This window comes from Mesoplodon bidens, assembly GCF_964165515.1.
Source record: "Mesoplodon bidens genome assembly, chromosome: 3".
Lineage (NCBI taxonomy): Eukaryota > Metazoa > Chordata > Mammalia > Artiodactyla > Ziphiidae > Mesoplodon > Mesoplodon bidens.
Window position 1 is genome coordinate 61,616,201 of NC_138178.1, and position 22,988 is coordinate 61,639,188.

A 22,988-nucleotide genomic window follows, 5' to 3' on the forward strand; every position below is an offset into this window, starting at 1 on the left:
CTCACAGGCTGTAGAGCACAGGCTCAGTAGTTGCGGCGCATGGGCTTAGTCGCTCTGTGGCATGTGGAATCTTCCCAGACCAGGGCTCAAACCCATGTCCCCAGCATTGGCAGGCAGATTCTTATGCACTGCACCACCAGGGAAGCCACTTAGTTAGTTCTTACTATATGATAGTTATTGTAGCTCTTTTCTCCAATCTGTAATTTGTTATTTTAAAAAAAGAGAGTAATACTTGCATATGGTAGCAAATAAAAAAGTAAAGACCTATTATGTCTTCAAATGATTACATTTATAATTTTAATTAATACACCCTTTTCTTTCCATCACCCTTTGGCATTATCTCTTTCCTCTTCCTTTTCGCACCTTTGAGGATTGCAGTTTATGCTACCTATACTTTTATGTTATCAAAGTTCCTTTGTCTTGTGATCATAATGAAGTCTTAGTTCGCTCATAGCTTGATTTTTAAAGTGACACCATTGAGTAATGTTTGTTTTTATGGTTATATCATTTAGTGACAGTCCAAGTAGTCCAGTTTACGCTTGGATTGTATTTGCACTTCTCCTGGAGTCCTCCATTTTGTTCTTGTAATCAGGATGCCCTTCCCACTAGGCCTCTTGTGTAGCCATCAATCACGACCTTTTACATTACACTTCTGCCGCTGTTTCTTAGATTTATGTCTTTTTTCTTGATTTAGTCTCATTTTGCTGGACTACATTCTTAATTTAACTCCCACATAACTTTTTTTTAGGATATTGCTCATTGTGACTGATAATGTCTTCAGTTTGCCTTTAATCTTGGTTGCTAGATTGGCTAGTCAGGAAACTTTTGGACTGGAATGCATATGAAAGATACTGCCTTCTGCATTCACTGTTGCTAATAAATCTAATACCAGTCTGCTTCCCATTTCTTGATAACTTTTTTAAAAAGTTTCAGCCTTTTCTCTTTATCCTTTGTGTTCTGAAGAGATGTATAAATGTGAATCTTCTGATCATATTGGACCCTTTCAACTGGAAGACTTGTGTCCTTTTAAAGCTTTGGGAAATAAACTTTTAATACTGCTTTGGTAATTCCCTTCCCTCTCCTCTCGGAGTTCCTATTAGTTGATTGTTAAAAACAATGGATAGTGGCTTGAATAAAAACTATGATAAAATATTATAAGGATGATTTGGGAGTGGGTGCATGTAGGAGTGCTAAATCTTCAACTTTCACAAGGAAGGTGATAGATAATATCTTAAATGGAAAGATAGTAACTATCTGAGCATAAGCATATTATTTAGGATAAAAATAAATACCAGAAGAAACAGCTAAAAGAATTTAAAATGGTTTCCTCAAAGGATTGGAAATGATTAGCAACTGGGATGTGGCAAAGATGGTTGTTAAACCTTGAGGTTACTATTAGCTTTTAAAACTGTGTATATCCACTAAATTTTTTTTTTTTTCTTTCTGGTACGTGGGCCTCTCACTGTTGTGGCCTCTCCCGTTGTGGAGCACAGGCTCCGGATGCGCAGGCTCAGCAGCCATGGCTCACGGGCCCAGCCGCTCCACGGCATATGGGATGTTCCCGGACCGGGGCACGAACCCGTGTCCCCTGCATCGGCAGGCGGACTCTCAACCACTGCGCCACCAGGGAAGCCCCATCCACTAAATTTTTAACAATTTAACAGTGATTCAGTGCAATCCCATCCTTAAAGGTCCACATTTAGTGATACCTTCATTCTTTAAAATCCCTTCTGCAAATATATGTAAAAGTGTTCTTAGTCCAAGCCTTCATGAAGAAAGATTCCAGTTGTATATGCCACATGTCCCTTGTTCATTATTCTTAACCATTGAGCTGTGAATTTTGAGAATAATTGGCAAGAGAATGTACTGGGATGTATGTGGCCTGTTACAGCTTTGTTATAAAACTTTCTTTAAATGATACAGGAGTATATTTTTGTCTATTTCAAGATCATTTGGATTTATGACTACTTTTTGATCTTTAAAGACACTTACAGTCACTTTATTTTCAAGTAGTTTTTCTTAGAAAAGCATTTGTAAGATACAAATTTACTTAAGTAAAACTTTCACACTTTTAAAATATGAGCACTATGATTTTCTTTTTTTAAAAAAAATAAATTTATTTATTTTTGGCTGCGTTGGGTCTTGTTGCTGCGCGCGGGCCCCCTCCAGTTGCGGTGAGCGGGGGCTAGTCTTCGCTGCGGTGCATGGGCTTCTCATTGCGATGGCTCCTCCTGTTGCGGAGCACGGGCCCTAGGCACGTGGGCTTCAGTAGTTGTGGCTTGTGGGCTCGGTAGTTGTGGCTCACGGGCTCTAGAGCGCAGGCTCAGTAGCTGTGGCGCACGGGCTTAGTTGCTCCGCGGCATGTGGGATCTTCCCGGACCAGGGCTCGAACCTGTGTCCCCTGCATTGGCAGGAGGACTCTTAACCACTGCGCCACCAGGGAAGTCCCTGATTTTCTTTTTTTAATTTTTATTGGAGTATAGTTACCTTACAGTGTTCTAGTTTCTACTGTGCAGCAGAGTGAATCAGCTGTATGTATACGTTTATCCCCTCTTTTTTGTATTTCCTTCCCATTTAGGCCACCACAGAGCACTAAGTAGAGTTCCCTGAGCTATACAGTACGTTCTCATTAGGTATCTATCTTATACATAGTATCAATAGTGTATATATGTCAATCCCGATCTCCCAATTAATTCATCCCACCCCCGCTTCCCCCCTTGGAGTCCATACGTTTGTTCTCTAAAGCACTATGATTTTCAAATAATCTCACTTATGTTTATATTGTACAAAATTTTGTGTACCACATATACATGTATAGAGTATGAATAAGTAAAAAGTCGTCAGTCAGTTGCTAATCAGAATCCTACCAGTTATCGATAGGTATTTCGAGTTGCCATGTTGGGAAAGGAAAGATACTAGTTAAAAGATACAGTTAAAAGTACTAGGTCAAGTACTGTTTTAAAAAAAAAAAGTAGTAGTTGGGAATGTATAGGTATCTCTTTTTCTAAGTGCCTCCAGAAGAAGAAGTAACTAACTACATACAAGACTTGTTAACAATATTCAGTTCACCTCACAGAACTAATTTTTGTATGCCATCTTTAGGTAGTTTGGAGACGGCTGGTGGTAGTGTTAAGGTGAAGTGACAGTACATGGAAGTCACTCAGATGTTTTGGTTGTGGTGGTGGAACAGTTTCAGTATGTGCCACAGTATCCATGAGGATTGCTAATACTTTGGGCTTGACCATTGGAATCCAGGGGTGAGAATGTGAGTAGATAACTCAAGGTTGCTAAATAACCTTAATTATTTCTCACAGTTCACCACAAAAATAGTAAAATATCATAAGGTGGTCTATATAGAATCTGCATTTGTGGTTTCGATTAGCTCCGTTATGCCAAGATAGTTTGGAATTGGAGTCACCTGATTCTTGGCCCGACCTTTTAGTTCTTACCTTTTTTATCTATAGGATTTTTTCCCTCCACTCAAGGAATAGCTAGTTAGGAGACTGAGACTCCCCCCAGCTTTTGCCTGAATGAGGCCTCATTTAACGGTGAAATTTTAAAACTAGAGTTATGATTGTTGGAGGTGACTTGGCTCTTGTTCAACTAAATGCTAAAGTATATACTGCTATTTACATGAGTTTGTTTTTCTGTTGTAAAATAGAAGTTTTACATACTGTTTCTACTGTTTATGTAAATATATCTCTGTTCCATCACCCAACCCCTTTGGTTTGCAGTTGAATTTTTACAGAAAATTAAATGATTATGCACAGTTTGGTAACCTTCCTTCCATTGACAGAAACATTTTATTTCTCTTATTCTGACTAAACTCTTGACATTCTCTAGAGGTGAGATCTTTGACCTTGCAAATTTGAGATGATATAGGAGGAAGTAATTTCCGTCATATAACACCTACAAGGCATTTGAAGGGCAAGGTGAAGAACAAAGCCAAATTTGAAATGTTATTGATAGGTAGTTGGCTAGGTGCATTCATTAACAACTTTTGGTACATCAGGGTTAAATTTGTAGTTCAGATGCATATCTCAGCAAAATTTCAAGTTAAGTATCACGGATCTACAGAATTACAAATAGTTGGTCAAAACTTGTTGGTGTTAAATTTTATTTTAAATAATCCCCAAGGGTAGTGAGTAAAGTGTGAACTTCTTGCTAAAATAATATCCAGGAAGCATCTTCATTTCCCCCCTTTTTTTCTTTTACCTTCCTTCTGCTGATGGTAGCTTAGAAGTAAATATTCAAAACTGGAAACTTGGAGGATTAGTGTTGTTTAGTTGTAAATTCTTTTTGTGAATATAGTTTTTAAGCCATCTGAGAATTCTGTGAGATGGTCTTCCTCAACCCTCCTAATTACCTCTCTGTATTGTTGGGCTAGAAAGCCAAAAACTTTATTTCTCAGACTGTTTTGCATTGAGGGTTTTAGATGTGAAATAGTTGCTGGCAATTAGATACGTATGTGAGGTGTGAAGGGGGTTCGTCTTTCTTCCCTTTTCTCTCCCCATCCCCCCCACCCCCTTCTTCTGCGTTGTGAAAATGTGAGATTTTTCTGCAGTAGCGGAAATGCAGCATTGCATTGTTCATTCTTCACTTTCTGTGTTATCAAGAGGCATTTGTAGCAAAGGCAGCAGCTAGACTCTTGTGTACATCACCTTCATGGTTATATAGTGGCAGTTGTGGCAGTGGCAGTGGTGACTTTCTGATTCCTTTGGATCACAGTTATCTGCTGTTCTTGAATTTAATGGTTCCATTGGTGGCTTAAGGTGGAGAGAGTCCCTTGTGTTTCAGTTGTGTAGTGTTCTGGTGTCATTCTTATAGACAGACATAGCCTTAAGCCCCATTCCTCCAGTCCTTAAAACTATTAAGCACCCAATTGCTCTCTTATTAACTCCCCCTTTGCTCAGAATATCTAGTGGTTTCTATTCCTGGCACCTAATCCTGATTGATCAAAGTCAAGAGCATCTTTTGGTGACAAGATACTACTCTTCCATTTTGTATGTAGTACTGTATGAACTTTGGATACCTAAAGGATTTATTGTATGTCATTGAATGTTAATTATATTGCAGCCTTTTAGTGACTCTTAGTATAAAGCTCTCAGCATTCTTATATACCTTTAAATGGAAGGCAAATTATACCTGGATTATACATGATCATTTCTTAGAAGGAAATCAAGTATTTAATTAAATCTGAGAGTTTGGAAATGAAACTTTTTACAGTTAGTGTGACCAGCTCAGATGTTGCTTCCTATAGTCTGTACCGGTGCTTCTCAAACTTTAATGTGCGTACACGTCACCTCAGGAACTTTTGAGGGTCTGGTTGAAATGAACATTCAGTAGATGTGGATTGGGATCTAGGATTCTGCATTCCTAACTAACCCTTTGAGATTAGGGTGATTGAGATTTTGTGGACCACATTTTGAAGTAGCAAGGCCTATACTACTGTTAATTATTGTAAAAGTAACATTTTAAATTTCTATTAATATGATTATAAAATAGAAAAAATCTTTTACCCTATTCCCAAACCAGTCCCTGGGGATATAATTCTCAAGGACAGCCTTCTAAACCTTTTAAAGTGCACATTCAATATGTCATACAAATTTACTTTTTTCTTCTTTTTTTTTTAACACAAAAATGGAATATTGTACATTGCTCAGTAACTTGCTTTTTTCACTCAGTGGTATCTCGGTAGTATCCTTCCATTCCAGTGCACACAGATCTATTTTCTTTTTGTTTTTTAAATTGCTGCATAATATTTTAAGTATGGTTACAACATAATTTATAGGCAGTTTCCTCTTGGGAAAATGTAGGTTGTCTTTGCTTTATTGCTTTTCCAAATAATGTGCATGTGAAATTTCTTATTCTTACCCTTTTACACTTGTGGATTTCTTTTGGCTAGGTTCCTAAAAGTGGAATTTCTAGGTCCTAGGTCAAGTGCATTTTAAGTTTTGATCAGTTGTGCTACCTAAAATGTAATTTTCTTCAAATTACTAAAATATTACACTACTACTATATTCATATGAGAGTTCTACATATACACTTTACTTTTTCAGAGCTCCCATAGTGGGAAACTGTTTAGAGCATTAGTTCCTAATTCTGGCTGCATTTTACTATCATCTCGGGAACTTGAGGTTAAAAGTTTGGGTGAAAAATACATGTGTCCATGTCCCATTCCAGACAATTGAATCAGAATTGCTGGAGGTGAAGTCCATGTATGGGTATTTTTTTTTAATTAATTAATTAATTTATATATATATATATATATATTTTATTTTTGGCTGCGTTGGGTCTTCGTTTCTGTGTGAGGGCTTTCTCTAGTTGCGGCAAGCGGGGGGCCACTCTTCATCGTGGTGTGCGGGCCTCTCACTATCGCGGCCTCTCTTGTTGTGGAGCACAGGCTCCAGACACGCAGGCTCAGTAGCTGTGGCTCACGGGCCTAGTTGCTCCACGGCATGTGGGATCTTCCCAGAACAGGGCTCGAACCCGTGTCCCCTGCATTGGCAGGCAGACTCTCAACCACTGTGCCACCAGGGAAGCCCCACGTATTGGTATTTTAAAGTTCCACAGGAGATCCTAATATGTAGCCAGAATGGGGAAACCATTGTTTTAGGGTTTATAACTAGAGATGATGTGACATTTTAGATTGCCTTATTGTCCTGGAAGTTAAATGTATCGCTGCCAGTAGTATTAGTTTTCTAATTATAGTGATTTCTCTCATTAACTGATTTTGTTTGGTTTGTTTATATCCTTAAAAAAAAAAGAGGAACACCAGTGAGAACACGGTGAAGAGTTGTTTATTTCATCCAAGAGCTTGAGTTGACTTTCCACTAGAATAATGGATTAGTGAATTTTAATTACGAATTTTGGTAGCATACACAGGTGGATTTCTCTCCTTTGACCAGTCCCCAACCTAAAGCAATTAAATAAGAATCTTTAAGGGTGCCATAAGTATAAATTTTTATAAATGTCATCTAATATTCAGATCCTGTTAAATCTTGTTTTATCTTGGGTCAGGTCACTTAACCTCTCTACCCTCATCTGTAAAATGTATATAATGCTTACCTTACATAAAGTGTTAATGTGAGGATTAAATGAAATAATAATGTATATAAAGTGCCTGGAACTAAATAATTTGACATCTGTGTTCTTCTGTTTAGGATTGCCCTTTTGATGCCACACTTTAAAAATACAATGTTTATTATTTATTTATTTTTAAAATTTATTTATTTTTGGCTGCCTTGGGTCTTCGTTGCTGTGCGCGGGTGTTTCTCTAGTTGCGGTGAGCGGGGGCTACTCTTTGTTGTTGTGCCCAGGCTTCTTATTGCAGTGGCTTCTCTTGTTGCGGAGCACGGGCTCTAGGCATGCGGGCTTCAGTAGTTGTGGCTCACGGGCTCTAGAGCGCAGGCTCAGTAGTTGCGGTGCATGGGCTTAGTAGCTCCACGGCATGTGGTATCTTCCTGGACCAGGGCTCAAACCCGTGTCCCCTGCATTGGCAGGTGGATTCTTAACCACTGTGCTACCAGGGAAGCCCTTTTATACAATTTTTAAAGGTTACACCCCATTTACAATTATTACAAAAGGTTGGCTATATTCCCTGTGTTGTACAATAAATCCTTGTAGCCTGTCCCAGTAGTTTGTACCTCCCGGCCCTATGTTGCCCCTACCCCACCAGTAACCACTAGTTTGTTCTCTGTATCTGTGAGTCTGCTGCTGTTTTGTTATATTCACTAGTTTGTTGTATTTTTTTAGGTTCCACATATAAGTGATATCACACAGTATTTGTCTTTGACTTATTTCACTTAGCATAATGCCCTCCAAGTACATCCATGTGGTGCTAATGGCAAAATTTCTATTGCATATATATACCACATCTTCTTTATCTGTTCATCTGTTGATGGACCCTTAGGTTGCTTCCATATCTTGACAATTGCAGGTAATGCTGCGGTGAATATTGAGGTGCATGTATCTTTTTGAATTAGTGTTTTGTGCGGGGTTTTTTGTTTGTTTTTCCAGATAAATACCCAGTAATTGATGGGTTATAAGGTATCATTGTACTTTTATCAGTCAGAATTCCATTATAGAGGATCCAGTGCAGGTTAAGATTACTTTTATAATTTATATTTTAAAATTATATTTCAGTTGGCATACACTGAATTTATACCTTTGGGTGTACAATTCCATGAGTTTTGACAAATGCCTAGAGAATGTAACTGCCACCACAGTGAACTTACAGAACAGTTCCATCATCACCCTCTAAAAAAACTCCCATCTTCTACCCTATTTGGTCAACCCCTCCCCCATTAATCCCTGGCAACCAGGGGATTTGTACACCATCCCTATAGTTTTGCCTTTTCTACCTTGTCAATATGAATGGAATCATGCAATATATAGCCTTTTGAGTCTAGCTTCTTTCACTTAGAATTTGCATTTGAGGTTCATACATGTTGTTGCGTATGTCAGTAGTTCTTTATTACTGAGTAGTATTCCATCCAGTGGATGTACCACGATTTGTTTATCCATTCCCTAGTTGCAGAACATTTAGATTGTTCCCAGTTTTTGCCAGGTACAAATAAAGCTGTTGTAAATATCCTCATACAGTTTTTTTTTTGGCGGTACACGGGCCTCTCACTGTTGTGGCCTCTCCCGTCGCGGAGCACAGGCTCCGGACGCACAGGCTCCGGACGCACAGGCTCAGTGGCCTTGGGTCACGGGCCTAGCCGCTCCGCGGCATGTGGGATCCTCCCGGACCGGGACACGAACCCGTTTCCCCTGCATCGGCAGGCAGACTCTCAACCACTGCGCCACCAGGGAAGCCCCTCATACAGGTTTTTGGGTGACCATAAGTTTTCGTTTCACTTGGGTAAATTCCTAATAGTGAGATTCTGGGGTTGTGCTAAGTATATGTTTATCTTTTAACATCTTTTTTTTTTTTTTTTTTTTTTTGCTGTACGCGGGCCTCTCACTGCTGTGGCCTCTCCCGTTGCGGAGCACAGGCTCCGGACACACAGGCTCCGCGGCCATGGCTCGCGGGCCCAGCCGCTCCGCGGCATGTGGGATCTTCCGGGATCGGGGCACGAACCCGTGTCCCCTGCATCGGCAGGCGGACTCTTAACCACTGCGCCACCAGGGAAGCCCTATGTTTATCTTTGTAAGAAACTTTGAAACTTTTTCTTGTTGGCTGTATTTTTTTTTTTTTTTTTTTTGCATTACGTGGGCTTCTCACTGCTGTGGCCTCTCCCGTTGCGGAGCACGGGCTCTGGACGCACAGGCCCAGCAGCCATGGCTCACGGGCCTAGCCGCTCTGCGGCATGTGGGATCCTCCCGGACCGGGGCACGAACCCGTGTCCCCTGCATCGGCAGGCGGACTCTCAACCACTGCGCCACCAGGGAAGCCCTGGCTGTATTATTTTGCATTCCCACCAGCAGTGTATGAGAGTTCCAGTTGCACCACACACACTGCAGCACTTGGGATTGTCAGATTTCTCCCCCCACCCCAACATTCTAATTGGCATGTGGTGATAACATTGTGGCTTCAGTTTGTGTGTCCCAAATGACTAATGATGTTGAGCATCCTTTCATGTGCTTCTTCATGTCTCTGTATGGATTTTCTTTGGTGAAATGTCTGTTCAGATTTTTGCCTGTTTTTATTTTATTTTATTTATTTATTTATTTAATGGTGGGAGTATGGTTTATTAAGCTGTGCCTTAGTACAGGCGCTGGGGCTTGCCCATGGTGCTCTTAATGTACAGAGCCCGGATGATCTGCCAATTTTTCTTGAGCAACAACACCAGGAAGTTGATGGCTAAGTGGATGTTGTACACAAGCTCATCATCGGTCATTTTCACGTGGCCAACAGCCACTGCCAGACACAGCACCTTCTTCATCTGGAACTTGATGGTGGACTTCACTTCATCAATTTTGGCCACCATGTTCTCATTGTGGGTCAGCAAGGAAGGGAACTTGGCAGCCTTATTCAGGCCTGGGCCCAGGATTTGTGGGATGTGCTTGATCAGAGACTCTGAAGCCAAAAAGGCATCATACTTCTTGGCCAGCTTCTTGACCAGTTTCTTATTCTTATTGAGTTTCTTCAGGACCTCGATGTCCATGTGGGGGATATCCACAGCCTTGGCCTCATCACAATGACACTGGTCCCCCAGAACACATATAGAAAACTTGGGGTGGGGAGTGGACTTAAGCCTGACGGTGTCTGAGAAGCATTTGTTCTTCTGAAGGTCATAGTTCTTCAGGCTGATCGGAAGCTCCACCGTCTCCAAAAACTTCTGGCGCTTGTGCTGGTTCCCATGCGGTTCCCGCACCTCCTCGTAGAGGGTGTCTCACGCCGCGATAACTAGAAGAGAGCTTTGCCTATTTTTATTTTTATTTTCTTTTTATTTTTTTGTGGTACACGGGCCTCTCACTGTTGTGGCCTCTCCCGTTGCGAAGCACAGGCTCCGGATGCGCAGGCTCAGTGGCCATGGCTCACGGGCCCAGCCGTTCCGCGGCATGTGGGATCTTCCCAGACTGGGCCACGAACTCGCATCCCTTGCATCGGCAGGCGGACTCTCAACCACTGCACCACCAGGGAAGCCCTAGCTTTGCCTATTTTTAGAATTGGGTTTTTGTTTTCTTGTTAGGCTTCAAGTGATTTTTTTTTTTTTTTTTTTGCGGTACCCGTGACTCTCACTGTTGTGACCTCTCCCGTTGCGGAGCACAGGCTCCGGACGCGCAGGCCCAGCAGCCATGGCTCACGGGCCTAGCCGCTCCGCGGCACGTGGGATCCTCCCAGACCGGGGCACGAACCTGCGTCCCCTGCATCGGCAGGCGGACCCTCAACCACTGCGCCACCAGGGAAGCCCTGATTTTTGCAATATGTATCCTAGGTACAAATTCTTTGTCAGATGTGTGGTTTGCAAATGTTTTCTCTCAGTTTGTGGCATGTCTTTCCCTTCTCTTAAGTGCCTTTTTTATTTTGATGAATTCCAGTTTATCTGTTTTTCTTATGGATTGTACTTCTGATACCTAAGAACTATTTGCCTAACTCAAGGTCACAAAGATTTTTCTCCCAGAAGTTTTATACTTATATGTTTTACATTTACGTCTGATCCATTACGAATTTTATATGAAGTCTGAGGTATAGGTCAGAGTTGATTTAAAATATATCTGTATGGATGTAGATGGATAGATGTCTTAATTCTTCTAGTACTGTTTCCTGAAAAGATTTTTTCCCCCATTGAATTGTTTTAGCACTGTTGTTAAAATCATTTTGCCATACTAGTATGAATCTATTTCTGGCTTCCCTGCTATTCCTTTGACCTGTGTATCTATTCTTTTGCCAGTACTATACCTTTGTAGTATGTTTTTAAGTCAGGTGGTGTTCCTTTCAAAATTATTTTGGCTATTCTAGTTTTCTTGCTAATCCATAAGTTTTAGAAATATCTTGTTGATATCTACCCCAAAATCCCACTGGGGTTTTGATTGGTATTGAGTTGAATCTTATAGATCAGTTTGGGAAGAATTAATATTTTAACTACATTGAGTCTCCCAACCCATGAAGATGGCATATCTCCAGTTATTTAGATCTTTTAAAATTTCCTTCACTAGTATTTTGCAGTTTTCAGCATATGTGTACTTTCACATAGTTTGTTAAATTTATACCTAAATACTTCATATTTTGGTGCTGTTGTAAATGGAACTTAAAATTTTTTTGGATTTCCATTTTTTCGTTGCTAGTATGTAAAAAAAATACAGCTGTTTTTTAAAAAAATATTGGTCCGTAGATAACTGATAAGGACCTACTGTATAGCACAGGGGACTCTACTCAGTACTCTGTAATGACCTATATGGGATAAGAATCTAAAAAAGAGTAGATATATGTATATGTATAACGGATTCACTTTGCTGTACACCTGAAGCTAACACAACATGGTAAATCAACTATATTCCAATAAAAAATTAAAAAAATATACTGGTCTTATATTCTGGAACCTTGCTGAACTCATTCTAGCAACTTTTTTTGTAGGTCCATGGAATTTTCTACATAGATCATGTCATTTTTAACACGACAACTGTAATTTTTCTGTAATTTAGCTGTAATTTTTCTAATAGATTTTCTATTAGCTGTAGTTTTTCTAGTAGATTTTCTGTAATTTAGCTGTAGTTTTTCTAATAGATTACCAAATTAAGGAAATTCCCTCTGTTCCTAATTTGCTGAGAGTTTTTATGAGTACCAGATGTAAAATTTTGTCAGATGCTTTTTCTGCATCCTACTGTTACGATCTTGTAGTTTTTATTTAGTCTGTTAATATGATTATATTTACTGATTGTTTTCTTTGAATGTTTAAGTAGCTTTGCAATACTGGGATAAACCCCACTTTGTTGTGGTGTAATTATCCTTCTTCTAATATATTGCTAGATTTGATTTCCTGATATTTTGTTGGGGAATTTTACATCTTTGCTCATGTAGTAGTTTTTTATAATTTTTTTTGTCTGATTTTGATAGCAGGGTGATGCTGGTCTTATAATAGGAATTAGGAAGTGTTTCCTCCTCTTCTGTTTTCTGTAAGAGATTGTGTAGAATTGATATTTTTGGGTTCCTTAAACCAGTGGTCCCCAACCCCCAGGTCCGATACGGGTCCGTGGCCTGTTAGGAACCAGGTCTCACAGCAGGAGGTGAGTGGCAGGTAAGCATTACCATCTGAACCGTCCATAAATTGTCTTCCACGAAACTGGTCCCTAGTGCCAAAAAGGTTGGGGACCGCTGTATTAAACGGTTAGTAGAATTTACCAGTGAAACTATTTGGGTCTTGAGTTTTCTTTGTGCAGAGATTTTAATTACTCATTCAGTTTGTTTAATAGATATAGGAATGTTCATATTATCCATTTTTTCTGTGAATTTTAGTAGTTAGTGACTTTTAAGAAAATTGGTCTGTTTTATCTACGTTGTGAATTCCTGGTCATTTGGGTCTCTTTTCTCTTGGTTAGTCTTTGCTAGAGTTCTGTTGATCTTTAGTACTAGCTTTGGTTTCATTTATTTTTTCTTGTTTTTCTATCTTCAGTTTTATTGACTTCTCTTTGTATTATTTCTTCTGCTTGCTTTAGATACAGTTTGCTTTTTTTAAAAAAAACCATTTATCTTTCTGTATTTCTTATGTAAGCATTTAGTACAATAAATTTCCTCCTAAACAGTGTTAGCTACATTTCACAAATTTCACGTGTTGTAATTTCATTTTCTTCAGTTCAGGATGTTTTCTAATTTTCTTCAAGACTTCCTTGTTGGCCCTTGGGTTATTTGATAGAAGATGGTTTATTTTCCGAATAGTCTGTCTACTTGTTAAATGGATTACTGAGAGAGGAGCATTGAAATCTCCAAGTATAATTGTGGATTTGTCTGTTTTTCTTTCATTTTTTAACAGTTTTTGCTTTATTTATTATGAGGCTTTGTTGTTAAGTGCATGTTTTCTTAGTAACTTGACCTTTCCATTGTGAGTTTTTTTTTTTTTATCACTGGTAAATTTTCTTGTTTTGAAGTTTACTTTGAGAAATATAGCCACTGCAGCTTTTGTTTGATTAGTGTTTTGCATGATACGTCTTTTTTCATCCTTTTAGTCTCTATGTGTCATTATATTGGAAAATGGGTTGTTATAAACAACAAATAATTTTGCCTTTGAAAAAGAACTAAGCTCGTTGTCTCTTATTTAGCAGCATAAAGATTTCTTTTTTAAAAATTAAGGTGTAATTGACATATGACATGTTTCAGGTATACAGCGTAATAATTTGCTATTTATATAGTTATCCCCTTCTTTTAAGTGGGTTTTTTTCCTTCATTTTTTACATTTAATGTAATTATTGATGTGGTTGAATTTTGGTCTTTTAAATTATTTTTCTCTTTGGTCCTCCTTTTCTGCTTTCTTTTGGATTGGAATTTTGAAAATATTCCACTTCATGTGTCTACTGGTGTTTTTTTTTCCCCCCACAAGAATGGCTTATTATTAGAAATTATTTTAACATAATTTATCTCATCAATAGGTTTAAAAAAGATCAACAATGTGATCATTTCCTTTGATATTGTAACAGCATTTGATAAAGGTCAACATCTGTTTTTGATTTTTAAGGGCTTAATTAAATGAAAATAGGTGGATATTTCATTGAACTTTTAATACATACATATACTTTAAACCAAAAGCTAGTATCACACAAAATGATCAGTCATTTTTTAACTTTTTTTTTTTTTTTTTTCTCGGTACGCGGGCCTCTCACTGTTGTGGCCTCTCCCGTTGTGGAGCACAGGCTCTGGACGCGCAGGCTCAGCGGCCATGGCACACGGGCCTAGCCGCTCCGCGGCATGTGGGATCTTCCCGGACTGGGGCACGAACCCGTGTCCCCTGCATCGGCAGGCGGACTCCCAACCACCGCACCACCAGGGAAGCCCATTTTTTAACTTTTTTAACCTTCTCTCTTTTTTTTTTTCAGTGGTTGCTCTAAGCATTATAATATAAATATTTCACTCTTCACAGTCTACTTAGAGTTGATACTTTACCACTCCAAGTGAAACATAGAACCTTATAGCTATATAGATGACCTTTCTATCAGTCCCTTTATATTGTAGTTGTCATATGTGTCACATCTAATCCTTCACCTTACCATGACATGTTATAAATTTTGGTTTCAACAGTTTTGTATATTTTTCAGAAACATCAGAAAAGAAGAATAGTCTATGATATTTACTCATTTACCATTTCTGTTGCTCTTCCTTGTTTCTTAAAGTTCCAGGTTACCCTCTGGTACCATTTGCTTTCTGTCTGAAGAAGTTCTTTTAGCATTTCCTTTAGAGCATGTCTGCTGGCAATGAGTTCTCTTAGTTTTCTTTTGTCTGAGAGTATCCTTGTCTTCATTCCTGAACTGTACTTTCACTGAGTATAGAATTCTAGGCTGATAGCTTTTGATATTATCCCACAAGGCCCTGAGACTTCTTTTATATATGTGTGTGTGTGTGTGTGTGTATGTGTGTGTGTGTATACACACACACACACACATATACACAATTTTATTGTTATTGACATATCTTTAAGTTCACTGACTCCTGTCATCTCCTTTCTGCTGTTGAGCCCATCGAGTGATCTTAGGGTTTTTTAGTTCTAAAATTTTCCATTTGGTTCTTTTTTATAATTTGAGCTTCTTTCCTAAGAATTTCTTTCATTCATTTTAAGGTGTTCACCCTTACCCAATGTATCATGTTTTTAACAGCTGCTTTAAAAGTCTTTGTCTGATAATTCTAATATCTGGGTCATCTTGGGGTTAGAATCAAATAATTGTCTTCTCCATTGATAATTGATCAGATTTTTGTTCTTGCTTTGGTAATTTCGGATTCTTTCGTGGATGTTTGGAATGTTGCGTGAGATTCTGCGTCCTCTTAAAATCCTTTAGAGAGTGGTGAGGATCTTTTGTTTTAGTAAATAAGTCAACCCAGTTAGGTTCTACCTGAAAGTTCTTTCTCACTTTATGTACAGATTTGGTTCCGTTATCTGTTTAGTTTTCAAAGTCTTTGCTATATTGAGTTTGCCCCTCCCATTCCCACTTAGGTTGATCTAGGATTTGGGCAGTGGTTTATATCATAGTTCTGGTTCTGGTTCTGGTTCTGGAAGCCTCTCCTATTCTTTGGCTGTATTCCACACATGTATAGCTTACATGTGAGCCCAGGACTTGGTTCATACACAGAATTAGGAATCTACTTCTCCATCTCTCTCCTTTCAGTGATTTCCTCTACACTCTTATCTCCCAGTGGCCCTTTCCCTCATTCCTCTAGCCAGATGCATGGAGTTCTCTCAGTTTTAGTTTCCTGCCTGTCATGCCTTGAGGTGAAGTGGCAAGAGAAAAAAATAAAAGAAAATAATAGAGATTCTCCCACCCTCTTTTTTTTTTTCACACCAGGGTTCGTCTTCCTGGTTCCTGTGTTCAGAGCAGTCGGTTTTCTCTTGTGGTTTTCTGTGGTCTGCAGTAGTGTAGTTTCATGGCTGGGACTGGCCTCAGGTCAGGGCTGGGAGAAACAAGGGAAAAAGGAAAAATGTATTCTCCCCACCTTCTCCAGGAGCCTTTTGCCTTAGTCCTCTGGCCAAGAAGATGCACTTGTTTCAGCTTTTGCTGATTGTGCCTACTGTACAGTAAGCCTATTTGGCCTACCCTTGTGTCAAAGCCAGGAAATAAAGGAGAAAAAACAAAACGATACTCACCATCATCTTATTTGTTGTTTTTCACTGCTCTCCCCAATCTGCCTGCTGTTATTTAATGTTCAGAGTACTCTGTTAGTTGTATTTTGTATTTTGTCCAGAGTTTTTAGTTGTAATTGGTGGGAGAGAGTTGTGTTAATTACTCCATCTTGGTCAGGATCAGAAGACAGATTGTTCTGTTTTTAAATAAAAATAAATATTATTGATATGACTAAAGGTACCCATTTTTAAGTGTATAGTTTGAGTTTTGATAAATGTTTTCCCTCATATAACCAGCTATCACATTCAAGAAGTAGAACATTTTTCAGTCCCTCAGAAAGCTCACTTGCGCCTCTTAGCTTTCTGCCATTCTCTCTTCATCCTGCCCTGAATTACCCTTTGGTGGAGGATATAAAGGATATTTAGACATATGACTAGTAGTTAAATGAGCTCTTTAATATTCCTTTGGATTGTCCTATATAGAATAAACGAAGGAATATTAGATCCAAATTGTCCTAGGTGAGAATTCACAACTATTCCACTTAAATATCAGCTTTAAAAATTATTTATTTATTTATTTATTTTATTTATTTTGGCTGCACTGGGTCTTAGTTGTGGCATGCGGGATCTTCGTTGGCCACACGTGTGATACTTAGTTGCGGCATGCGAACTTGTAGTTGCAGCATGCATGCGGGATCTAGTTCCCTGACCAGGGAATCAAACCCGGGCCCCGTGCATTGGGAGAGTGGAGTCTTACCCACTGGACCACCAGGGAAGTCCCTACAACTATTCCACTAAATTAGCTGCATGATATTGGGTAGTTTTTGTAACCTTTTGGAGCCTAGTCATAGTTTTCTCATATTTAAAATGGGAGGTAAGTATATTTACATTACAGAGTGCTTTGAGAGTTAAACGAGATGTATAAAATACCTTGTACAGGGTCTGGAATACAGTAGATGCACAGTAAATGTCATTCCCCCCCACCATCACCTTTCCATTTATGTGCAATGCACGTAAATGACTTGAGCCAGCTGCATTAAGATAGTGACCCAAATATATTTATTTAGTATTGTGAAACAGCCTCTGACCTATAGTGTAGAGCCCTGGCAGAATGTAGATATTCTGGCATCATCATGTGGTTTAGCCAGATTTTCCAGTAATGTCCTATTGGGAAAAACTTTTGAGCATGTACCTCCAATACAGTGTGTACATTATTAAACACATTACACCTACAGAGAAAATTTTAAACGGCTAAAATCAGAAAAGTTGTCATGTTTTCTTCATCCTGAGGGATGAGTAGCCTAATGTTCTGAATCCCTTTGGTGATGAGCACATTTGGGGGTGGAACCTAGGAATCTGTTTTTTTTTTTTTTTTTTTTTGCGTTACATGGGCCTCTCACTGTTGTGGCCTCTCCCGTTGCGGAGCACAGGCTCCGGACGCACAGGCTCAACAGCCATGGCTCACGGGCCCAGCTGCTCCGCGGCATGTGGGATCTTCCCAGACCGGGGCACGAACCCGTGTCCCCTGCATCGGCAGGCGGACTCTCAACCACTGCGCCACCAGGGAAGCCCAGGAATCTGTTTTTAACAGAACATTCCATAGTAACTTTTGAAGAACCAGTAACGGGTTTGGGAACCTCTGGATGAGACCAGTTTTAATTAATTAATTAATTAGTTAGTTAATTTTTAATCTTTTGGCCACTGCCATTCGGCATGTGGGATCTTAGTTCCCCAAACAGGGGTTGAACCCACGCCCCCTGCATTGGCAGCACAGAGTCTTAATCACTGGACCACCAGGGAAGTCCCGAGACCAATTTTTGAACTCAGACACAGAAAAGGTATTTAGCAATATTAAGTCAAAGAGGGCATTTCCCCTCCTTTCCCTTTTTTTTTTCTCTTTGCAAGTTGAGAATTAACAATTCCTGAAACATTTTCCCCCAAGTGTGCTGTCTGGTGGCAGAGATTATATCATGCATTGGATGCTGCAAAGTTATATTTGCAAAACCCCAGTGGAGACGACTAGACTTAATTTTCCCAATTAATAGGATTATTTCCCTTATTTTACATATGACTAAATGAATAGCTGTTTCAATTGTAGGCAAATCCTATTGTAAAAACCTGTTGTATCATATTTCTGGACACTTGACAATGTCTATATTCTGTACAGATATTACAACTTAGGATCAGCTAATAGGTTCCTTTTCACATATATTAATTCTTCTAGATTGGTAGTGTCTTTCTCAAGTGCTGTGTTAAAGGAGGACTCTTAAGGGAGTCTGGGTTCAAGAAGTAAGGAATACCTAGATGGATTAGCAAAATGTGCCTGGAGTGGAGGGTTGGGACTTATAATGTCTGCATCTTTGACATTTTTGCCAAAGGGGAAGTGGATGTATGTGAATTTTTCTGTGAAAAATGGTATTATTGAGAATAATGGATAGGGATTTCTTTCATGATATTTTTATACAGGATTACTTTTTAACTAAATCAGTAGTTAACTAATACTGTTGTCTAACTATGGTGAAATAAAAGTAGTTTATATACAGAGACCTTTTTATAATGTTATTTGATGTAATAAAATCATACGTGAAATACAAATAAGCAGACTCAGGTTTGAATTTCACTTCTGACATTGTAACTAGCTCTAGTATCTTTGAATGAGTTGGATTTCATCCATCTCTTAGGCCCCGTTGCCTTTTTTTTAAATTTTTTTATTTTTGGTTGCATTGGGTCTTCGTTGCTGTGCATGGGCTTTCTCTAGTTGCGGCGAGCGGGGGCTACTCTTCGTTGTGGTATGTGGGCTTCTCATTGCGGTGGCTTCTCTTGTTGCGGAGCACGGGCTCTAGGCGCGCGGACTTCTGTAGTTGTGGCACGTGGGCTCAGTAGTTGTGGCACATGGGCTTAGTTGCTCCACGGCACGTGGGATCTTCCTGGACCAGGGCTCAAACCTGTGTCCCCTGCATTGGCAGGCGGACTCTTAAACACTGGGCCAGCAGGGAAGCCCCCCATTGCCTTTAAAAAAATTAATTAATTTTTATTTATTTTATTTTTGAATGCGTTGGGTCTTTGTGCTGCACGTGGGCTTTCTCTGCTTGCGGCGAGCAGGAGCTACTCTTCGTTGCGTTGCCCAGGCTTCTCATTGCGGTGGCTTGTCTTGCTGTGGAGCACGGGCTCTAGACGCGCGGGCTTCAGTAGTTGTGGCACATGGGCTCGGTAGTTGTGGCTTGCGGGCTCTAGAGCGCAGGCTCAGTAGTTGTGGTGCACGGGTTTATTTGCTCCGTGGTATGTGGGATCTTCCCGGACCAGGGCTCGAACCCACGTTCCCTGCATTGGCAGGCGGATTCTAAACCACTGCACCACCAGGGAAGTCCCCGGCCATGGGCACCCCCCACCACCACCACCATTGCCTTTTGAGTTAAAATTCTGCTCACTGGTTTCAAGGGAAATGGAAGTATTTGTGACATCATTGAATGATAAGGCAGTCGACTTCGGGCTTATTTCATGGTGGTAGCCTTTCCTTCTAGAAACGAAATAGCAGCTGAAGATTATATTCTATAAATTATTTCATAGTGCAGATATTTTGTTGTTTTCATTAAGTATGTCTGAAGGACCTTCTGAATTAAAAATGGTTTGGATTCATTTGAACTATTCAGTACATAAAATTTTAGAAATTTTATTGATTTACAGTGTGCTGATGTGGCAGTCTGTTAAATCTAATTGCAAAAAGGTTCACTTTAATGAGCGCTTAATTATACAGTAGTTTTTCATTTAATTTTTTCTTGGCTTATTTTGAATTCTACTTTAGAATCCCATAGAAACCTGACATATTAGTGTGACAAACTATTTTTAAATAGTCTTGATCTTATAATTAAAACTTTGTATTTTCCTTTTTTTAAAATTTAATTTTATTTAATTTTTGTACAGCAAGTCTTATTAGTTATCTGTTTTGTACATATTAGTGTATATGTGTCAATCGCAATCTCCCAATTTACCCCCTCACACACACCTTTTCCCCCTTGGTGTCCATAAAAAGTTTGTATTTTCTTAGGGGAATAAAGAAATATCTTAGGAAAGGAAATTTGGGTGGGGTGTTGTAGAACTTTAAATTCAACCTAAAAATTCACTAAATGTCAGTGAAGTGCTATTACCTTAAAATGACTTTTTTTCCCCCTTCTTTAGAATCCAGCAACTATCACAAGAATACTCCTTAGCCACTTCAATTGGGATAAAGAGAAGCTAATGGAAAGGTAAGGAACTATATTGTCAGCTTTATACTTAGAAGTAACACAGAGAGCCTGTTGAACTGAATTTATGAGACACAAGTAAGTATGTGAACAAACCAGTGTACAAGTGGTATTTGCTTTAATGTATTCCCCATCTGTAAGTTTTGCAATAAACTTAGTGTTAAGGGAGCTCAGGCTTAATATTTCTCCTTTTATTTTGGAGGTGAGGTATGGGGGCTCTGCTTCTGTGTCTTCTAAAATGTATCCTCTTGAGTACTGAGAACTAAAAATATGTAAAGGGCTTGATATATTCTTGGAGCACACGAATAAGATCTTCCTTTAGTTACTTAAAACCTTCATGCCCATAAACCTTTAAATCTACCTTAGGTGTAATAATGACATTTCTTCAGTAAAAACAAAGAAGTCGCTCCAGGGATAGTATCCTTGCCACCAAAACAGCTGTTTGGACTGACTGGTTTGTTCTCTGTTTCTGTGCAGGATTAAATTCCATTGGGTATTTTCTCTCTGGAAATGTTTCTGGTTCCAAAAGGGAAGAAATTACTGGGACTGGAGAATGATAATAATAGTGCCATTCTTTATCTTTTTCTCTTCCTTAAATTGGAAATTTGGGGCACTTTGTGGTAGGATGAGAGCCTTTATTCTATCAGCCTTATTCTCTCAGTCTAAAATTAGCAATTCTAATTTTAATTTTAAAATTACAACTAGTTTTTGTTATGAACTGAGAACCCAAATATTATGAGAAGTAAATGGAAAATATTTCCCATTTGATTTTTAAAATCAAAAGCACTTTGCAAAACAGATATTAAATAATACCAAGAATATTACCCAGTTTCTCACATCTTGCACCCCAGCTACAATTTAATAGTAACAACAATAATTCTTAATTATTGAGTCCTCTGTGCCAGGCATTATTTAATTTTATCCAGGTGATAGCTTTATGGAGCTGCAAATTATCCCCACTTAATTGATATGGAAACTAAGACTTAGAGCTTGATATGTTTATCTCAGTTTTGTAACGCAAGGTGTTAGCACTCAAACTCAGGTTTGTTAGACTCCAAAGCTTATGTTCTTAAACACATACTATACAGCTTTCCCAAGGTTCATGAAGAATAAAATCCTTGACTAGTGTGATTTTTCTTTTTTTTCTTTTTCCCATGGAGCTGACCGCCTTTTTTGAAGTCAGTGGTATTTCTTAATTTTGCTCATATTTATTTTCAGACTTACTTTATGACACAAGAAAGTTTAGGAAAAAAGTAGTTTTCATTGATTACATCTGATACTCTTCTACTGAACTAGACTTATTTACAGTTTGTTTCTTATTAATATATCTCTCCAAAGACATTCTCACGTTTGTCCTACAACACTGTTGACACTGCTGAAAGCATTGTTCAATTAAATATTGTAGAACTTAAGTGTGATGAGTATGAATTGAAAATTAGGCAGCTTCTGGGAACTTCTAGTGTGAATGAACTTTTCAGTTTCTCCTTGTAATTTCAGTTTCTGTTTTACATCTTCTGGAGATATGTTACTGGGTACTTGTAAATCTTTAAATAATGTTTTTAAATCATTATGCAATATCTTTTTGTGTCATTTAATGAGTTTCACATTACTGTATCCTGTGTTGTCTGATAGTAGCACTGCTACACTTTATTTCATAATTACTAATATGTTTATATTTCACTACTGATTTACCTTAATTTGTGCTTTATATTTACCATGTTTTCTGTTTGGTTAGTTTCTTGACTACTTTCTTGGTTTGATCAAGTTTTCTTTCCCTTTTTCCCCCCCTTATAATTTCAAAGTTATATATTTTATTTCAGCTTTTCTAGGGGTGAACCTTACAATTTGTATATGCATAGTTATATGTATATGCAAAGTTTATAACAATATTTAGTCACACTATTTATATCCATGCCCTGCATAAGACAAAAACTGTAGCATACTTTTCTTCTCTATCCTCCGCTCTTCCCCTCTCAGTTGGATAAGTTGATAATATTTGAATTTTTCATTTCATGTTAAGCATTTTTACTATCAGTGTATTTAACTTATGTTTTTTTTGGCTAATTTGTTTCTTGCATCCTACTGTTTTCTCCAGATGTACTTTTTTTCCCTCTAGAATAATACCTCCTTTAGTCATTTAAGTCAGGTTTCATATGTGATCAGTTTTTGAGTGCTCTAAGAGAAATCCTTAATATTCTGAAATTTTGGAGTAGGTTTTGAAAACATAGCTAGTTGGGCACTTTAAGTATGAGGACTCATGTTTTTGGTTTGGGAAATTCTTATCTGTTATTTCTTTAATATTATCTTTTCTCCATTCTCTTGGTGCTTTCTAGAATTCCTGTTGGTTACATGTTGAAACTTCTGGATTTTTTTCACCTTTTTTCAAAATGTTTCTTCTGTACTTGTCTTTCTGCTTTGGTCTGTGGAAGTTCCTCAGGTTTACCTTTAATTCACTAACTTGCTTTTCTTTCTGCCTCCATTCTGCTATTTAGCCATCTTGAATTGTTTATTTCAACCGTATCCAACATATTCATTTTAT

General features: G+C 38.6%; 3 protein-coding genes across 3 annotated transcripts in view; 2 read left to right on the forward strand and 1 right to left on the reverse strand.

Moving 5' to 3' along the window:
* Window positions 1-22,988, forward strand: part of BBS4 (Bardet-Biedl syndrome 4) — a 426,848-nt gene that overhangs the window by 261,634 nt on the left and 142,226 nt on the right. The window lies entirely within an intron of this gene.
* Window positions 1-22,988, forward strand: part of ARIH1 (ariadne RBR E3 ubiquitin protein ligase 1) — a 121,776-nt gene that overhangs the window by 24,716 nt on the left and 74,072 nt on the right. Inside the window, exon 2 of the mRNA XM_081228016.1 lies at window positions 20,385-20,452. Coding sequence (XP_081084142.1) covers window positions 20,385-20,452 — 68 coding nt within the window. The remainder of the gene's footprint in view (window positions 1-20,384; window positions 20,453-22,988) is intronic.
* On the reverse strand, window positions 9,596-10,191 carry LOC308614313 (large ribosomal subunit protein uL1-like). The gene has a single exon (XM_081228633.1). It carries the CDS (start codon window positions 10,110-10,112, stop codon window positions 9,711-9,713), a length of 402 nt encoding a protein of 133 aa, XP_081084759.1. The 5' UTR covers window positions 10,113-10,191; the 3' UTR covers window positions 9,596-9,710.

What these genes read in the sequence shown, in the direction of transcription:
- LOC308614313 (XM_081228633.1), bottom strand. Translation starts at nt 10,112, where the DNA reads ATGGACATCGAGGTCCTGAAGAAACTCAATAAGAATAAGAAACTGGTC.